Source organism: Haemaphysalis longicornis, unplaced genomic scaffold, assembly GCF_048455015.1.
Source record: "Haemaphysalis longicornis isolate Haplotype H1 unplaced genomic scaffold, Haemaphysalis longicornis Haplotype H1 scaffold_1, whole genome shotgun sequence".
Taxonomy (NCBI): domain Eukaryota; kingdom Metazoa; phylum Arthropoda; class Arachnida; order Ixodida; family Ixodidae; genus Haemaphysalis; species Haemaphysalis longicornis.
In genome coordinates this window covers 340185408-340192051 of record NW_027526203.1, presented here as the reverse complement: position 1 = coordinate 340192051, position 6644 = coordinate 340185408, and the positions used below count along the sequence as shown (strand labels likewise).

At 46.9% G+C, this 6644-nt stretch overlaps 1 protein-coding gene across 1 annotated transcript in view; it reads left to right on the top strand.

Moving 5' to 3' along the window:
- Positions 1–5020, top strand: part of LOC144170622 (uncharacterized) — a 15306-nt gene extending 10286 nt beyond the window's left edge. Inside the window, exon 3 of the mRNA XM_077700533.1 lies at positions 3806–5020. Within this exon, the coding sequence (XP_077556659.1) occupies positions 3806–4257 (452 nt within the window). The 3' untranslated portion in view covers positions 4258–5020. The remainder of the gene's footprint in view (positions 1–3805) is intronic.
- The last annotated feature ends 1624 nt before the right edge of the window (positions 5021–6644 follow it).

Genomic DNA, 6644 nt, shown 5'->3' with positions numbered 1-6644 from the left:
GTTTTGAGTGGTTCGTGACCGAGGGAGTGGTGGGACGGGGGGTAGGTGCGCTTTTGAATAGCGATCTGTCGAGTGAGACACGGCGTGGCGCAACTTGGTGAGGGGGAGAGGAGGAATGCCGTGCCTCGCCACGCTCCGACGTGGTGGCAAGCCATATTACGGGACCATGTCGAGGTAGCTGTGGCAGCACAGGAGAGACGGCGTCGGCAGGATGAACTGCCGAACCACCCGCTCAACGTGCGACTTCCCTGAGAGGTGTTCGTGGAACGGCGCTCTATTGTTTCAAAAATTCTTCATAAGAAAACGTGAGGCTCTTTGCAATGCCTAGGCGATGCATTGCAAAGCGAGAGACAGGCAAAACGCTCACGAATAAAAACCAGCTATGTGATGATGGGAATTGTCAGGTTGGTGCGGTGTATATAAGAGCAAAGGATCGTGTGATAGGGTGCCACATCAGCTTTCGCCATTACATATCTGTCAGGTGGTAACAACATGAGGAACTGAGATTTTTTTTCTTATTTGCGGCAGCCGGTGGCACACAGAGATCGCGGTGCGAGCAGTTTCAGTTATGAAGATTGAAATCTTTGTCAAATAGTTTTTTTTCTGCATGCGTAGTTTTTGTCTTGGAGGGGTGGTCTTAAGCCGTGAATCTAAAGGTAGTGCGTTACATTAGACTAAGGCCAGTTGGAGCGCTATGCCCAATGCACACTGCGCTTTCATTGGCTCTGACACGGCATTGCAGGAAAGGGCAGTATTTTTAGAGGAGCGACACGGCTCACCACTGTGTGGTCATTAAGCATGCTGGGTTTCATCAAATTTCAGAAAAAAGAAAGGTATTGCTGCAATAGTTGGCTGGATTTGAGCGGACTTAAGCGGGAAGTAGTAATTTTCCTTGTAATATATCTTCTTACCGTCGCAGCTACATTCGAAATGGTCTTCATGGTGGAACGCAGTGTCTTTACACCTTGCAACTCGCGCACCTAAATTTCTTTCTCCACCTCCTATTATTTCGTTTAGTAAAGACGTCGTTAGTTCAGACGAATAACAACTGTTACAACTTCATGCGTGCACAGGTACAAAAAGTGAAAGGTTCATGGATAATAAATTTGGCCTGAAAGTAGCTATGAATGCAGCCTCAGAAGCGCGTACGTGGATTCCTTCAAGTATAAGGTGAGAATACAGTGTACCTTACTGGTGACTAGAGGTTAATTAACATTTGGAGACTACAATGGCTTGCGGATACAGCTACCTCCTTTTCGTTACGTCGCGGTTTTACTTTTGACTAGCTACTCTGTACTGACGATCACCGCTATTGCTCCACAAGAAAGAACGGACAAGTGGTGGGCGGCTGAGGGGGCCAGCTAAACATTTAAACGTCGTGAGCTCTCTCTGCTTGTGCCTGCGTCGTGCTCTTTTGTTAATTTTTTCACGAGCGCTAACGCAACGTTTGCTTGTTTACTTGATTAATTAGGTCACTGATTCTTTTATTAACTGGTTGGGGCGGCGCATAGCAAGAAAGCAGGTTGGAGGCAATTCAGCCAAACTCAAATGAATGAACCTGTAATAAAAACAGAAAACAGGCTACGTGGTTCTTCCTCTTCTGGTGGCAGTGACAGAGACATTACACGCAGATTGCTAGTTATTTGTTTTAGGCTACAGCAAGTCAGTAAGTGCGCTAAATTATAAACAGTGGCTAAGCTAGCCCGGAGGCTTAATGCTGATAACAGATAAAAAAATATCCCAAAACAGTAGGGCCGGCATGGGTTCCAACAGCTCAAGAACAAAACAGCTCGCGTGATGACACCACAGCTCCGAGACGTCAGGAGAAAAAAATTACCTAGTTCCTTGTTTTTCAGCAGGTCAAGTTTGCTTACGGCTAGTATCATAGCATTCAGGCTGATTTTCGTGTGGATCGGTCATGGCGTACTTTGAAGGGGGATTAAGACAAAATACAGCTCTGTTCAATTCGAAAGAACTAGTAAGCTTCAGTACCTCACTAAGCCCCATTATACTGACGAAAGACGTTTTAAACCGTTCTTAACCGAAAAAGAAATGCAAGAAGTACCAAAAAACATTATAATTTCGTGCTGCAGTGGCGTCATATGGGCCATAATATAATATTCAGTGTGTTAACTGCACGTTAGCATTCAAGTGATGCGATAAAACGGAACTAGTGGCCCAACTACAATCGTCCAGTCATGTGACTTAGTGATGGCCGCCGGCCGCCAATCACACAAAGAGGATTCTGTGACGTCATAGAAAAGTTGCCGGAAAGTGGCTAGGGGGTCGCCATTGCTTCACATGTTTCCTTTATTATTTCCATTATTTTTTGCAATAAAATTGTTATCATTGTTATCGGGACAAAACAGTATTTCTAACGAACCAAACAGTTATTTGGTCTTCATGGCCCCTTTAACCATGTTTATCATGTCGAAAGTAATAGCCAGAGGCAGTTTGCTCTCATAGACGGTTGCGTGGTATAGAAGTGAATATAATATTTTCAAAATACAAGAATAGGATTCCAGCAAAGTGTTATACCTTGTCACACAGTCATTTTCAACGTTCGTTGGCTGCTCGGGCGTGCTTTACTTTCGCACCGCCGTTACGCGGTCCCTTTCAATCCTCTTTGAGAAATTGCCAGAAAGATCCACATGTGCGGAGGAGCGAAGTTTTGCTACTTTCTGAAATAAATAACGTGATTCCCCAGTTTTAGATCCAAATATTATACAAAATTTTGTTATGATGCAAAGACTACAACACTCGTTGAGATTGGGCAACTGGACAGGAGGTCCTAAGATCACGGAGCACAAAGTGCACGTCAAGAGGAATGAAGACAGTAACACTGTAACGCATTTTCAGCATTAGTACTATCATTAATTTAGGCCGTCCCCAAATGGGACGCAGTTATATATCTACACTTTTTTTCTGTTTCATTTCTCCCCCTAAAAATTACTTTGACTCAGGTCCTCATTTTTCATTTATAATGTTGGTGTTGAATTTCTTTAATTTGCTGTATATGTTTCCCGTTATACTTCGATGGTGCGGTAGCGGTGGTTTCTTTTTCTCACCTGCATTACTAAATAAAGTATATCCAGCGCCATGTCCAACAAAAAGGAACGAAAGCTTTCCATTATCTTGCTGCTTAAAGAAGAAGGCGGAAATAATAAATCTGACGTAATCATTGCAGTTTTGTCACATCACATCGGGGTAAAAACGGGGTAAAAATGAGTCATTAGCCTTTGGGGCAATAAAAACTCTCTCTCTCTCTCTCTCTCTCTCTCTCTCTCTCTGTGTGTGTGTGTGTGTATGTGCTTAGAATTAAAAATATTCTGAAAGAAACATTACAGATAGATTAGGACACTCACTTGATATTTAATAAGATTAGACAGAGAGATAGATAGATAGATAGATAGATAGATAGATAGATAGATAGATAGATAGATAGATAGATAGATAGATAGATAGATAGATAGATAGAGAGAGAGAGAGAGAGAGAGAGAGAGAGAGAGAGAGAGAGAGAGAGAGAGAGAGAGAGAGAGAGAGAGAGAGAGAGAGAGAGAGAGAGAGAGAGAGAGAGAGAGAGAGACTGTAGCGGGGAATAACTGCGAAGTATTTTTGGCACGACCAGCCACGACAAGACCTGCTGGTATAGGGCGGCGGTAAAGCTCAAGCAACCACAGTAGGGAAGTCTATTTCCATGAGTTCTCATTCTGCAATATCGGCATGACACGGTGCGTATGTGCATGACTTGCTGTCCTTTCAGAAGCCCGTTGACAAATGCTCACTATTTCTTTCTCGGTCGCAGCTCGGCTTGACGTCCAGTCCCTGGCAATCCATGGATCCCTGGTGAAACCCACGTCGTGGCCAGCCGGGTCGGCAGCTCTTCAGCTGTGGTCACACGCGTCATCTCAGCCTCGGCCCTCGGCAACCAGCGGCCGGTTGGATGTTCCCCCACTGCCCTTGTTAGTGGCTCCCAGCTACTGCCTAACGCCGCAGACGTCCCCCTATCCCCTCGGGACGTGGCCGAGTGCGTTGCACAGCCACGCCTCCGCGGCCGAAATCTCAAACCTTGTCAGTTTCGGAAACGCTGCTTCGAGTAACGAGTTGCATCGTCTCTGCAGCGACGTTGCGTCGGATGAAGACGCGATTCTGGATGTAGATGGAAGCTGCGCCGGAGACGAACGGAGATGGTCGCCAGACCCCACTGGCTCACCGCCCGCTCCGCTAGACGAAGACAACGCGTGCAATCGCAACTAGCACTGCAGTACTACAAGTCAGTCCACGAGGTGTGCATGCTTTTTTTTTCGCGCAGCATCATCGGTTGGGCAGGAATATGCTCAGCACAGCGCACTGTCCAAAGATTTGATTTGACATCGCCACAGCGTGACGCGATTTCGTGTTAAACCACTGGACAGCAACGCTTCCGGGGGCTCAGACGCAAGAATTCTTATTTCAAGATATTTGTTTCGGCTTCTGGATTGGCTTTATATAGTCCCGTGATTTTGTAACGGCAAGGATTGAAGATCGCAGAGACAACAGGCATGGGAATGAACTTTTGATGCGCGATCACGCAGCCAATACGAAGACGACGGAGGAGGGCTACCCGGAACGCATCATCATCACTAAACCGCGTGCGACTGGCTTGCTCTGGATGCTGGAGCGTTTCTCAGTCAGGACCGTTCTTTGCCGCCGCTCCTGGTGCTAGTAAAGCCTCAGATAACCCCAAACGCGGATATGCTCAACGCGAAAATATATTTATTCAGATTGCCGGACTGATTGATAGTTGCGCGAATTGCATTTATTACCGCCGTATATGGAAAAGGTCAAGACAAGTACAACGCATAAAAGACGATGAAAGACTCCTGAGGTGGTCTGGTAGCCTCTGTATTGGCGGCGAGAGCGACCACGGACGGCGCTTACGTGGCGTCGGCTTTGTGGAGTCTCGCATATGTCGTCTGCTTCACTCGCTCTCGCTCTCACTGTCGTTCGTTTGCGTTCGTTTGATGTTGGATGCTTGCACGCTCCTAATTTTGCGTCTGCGTAGATTTTTAACATCGAAGCTGTTTAGCAAATCATAAATTTTTGTGTCCGCAGTTAAAAATACCAAGAAATTGCCGAGCGCGCGCACGTGAGCGCGGGCCTCGCGGCGACCGCCCAGCGTCCACTGCACACGTTTCTCAAGCCAAGCATACCCACTTACGTAGGTTGGCCAAGTTTGCGGGGACCGCCCGGAAGTTAAAAAAAAAAAAACAAGAAAATGCCGAACGCTTGTGTGTGCGTGCCTCGCAGCGACCACCCCGCATCCCCGACGCACGTTTGTCAAGCCAAACATTGATTGATTGTCGGGTTTAACGCGCCGACGCAGCGCAGGCGATGAGGCGCGCCGTAGTGGAGGGCTCCGGATTAATTTTGACCACCTGGGGATCTTTATCGTGCGCCGAAATCTCGTACACACGGGCGTTTTTGCTTTTCGCCTCCATCAGAAAAGCGACCGCCGCGGCCGGGAATCGAACCGTCAAGCCAAACATACGTAGGGAGATAAGCCAAGATTGGCCGAAAAATCTCCAGCGTTCCCCGTTATCATGGAAACGGTTGCTCGGAACGAGAAAGGCATGTCATAGCGTGCGCGCCTCCTCGATGATGTCCAATGATTACACGTCCACAAAATTGAAAGAAGCTCACACTTACAGCAACAATGGTGGAGTACAGGTTGTTGCGGCAGCGAAGAAGCATATTGGCTGCTATTGGGGACTTAAACCCTCGTGATGCTCGAGAAGGTTGCGTAAAGCTTCGATACCTTCAAGTCTTACGCGCTAGTGCGAGCTTCCTTCATTTTTATCTTAATAACGTCCTCAAATCGCATAAGCACGCTTAAAGCGGGATTAACAATACGGTCGCTTTGTTGCGACCACTCCATCGCCTGCCTCGCAACATCCCTTGCGAAACGCAAAAAGCAAGTGCGCCGCCTTCTGTAGCCAGCATCCTTTCGACCAGAGAGGATTACCTATAGCTCCTAATATCCGACAAATCGAGAGAGTGAAACACCAAAAAGGATTCTAGGCCTTCCTTTTGTGGGGTGTTGTCCGTGTTGGCACAAGGCATTATGATTTTCGGCGACCGCTAGCCAGCATAGTTTAGAGCAGTTTTTGTAACGCTGTGGAGTGTCAGGAAGTATTGCATCACATGATTTTGCGTTCCCAGGGTCGCAAAAATGCACCTTGAGTTCAAGATATCCTTATGTTTTTTTATAGGCGTCAGTAGGTTTTATTCAAGGCTTGAGCGCGATGCCAATAATGAGGTCGGTGGTAACCCGAAGGTTTTGCGCATACTTGACACAGGGGCCATAACCGCCACATTCCCAAAGCAATCATAGTTTCACCCGGGCCCATCCAGATATTTCTAGGTATAAATCGAAGGAAAGGACTTTGCTGGGAACTGCCGGTTTTCCCTGTTAGATTTTGGGCCCACACGTAATTAGACCAGAAAAGTGAAGGCGTAGTGTAGTCGATGTTAACTATTTCTGCCGGTTCGCCGCCTTAACTTATTTCCACATTGTGTTCTTGTTTTATTTTAAATTAACGACGCCTACACATGGCGTGCGTCGTTTAGCGCATCGCTTTTCGGATTAGTTTGTTGCCGTCCTT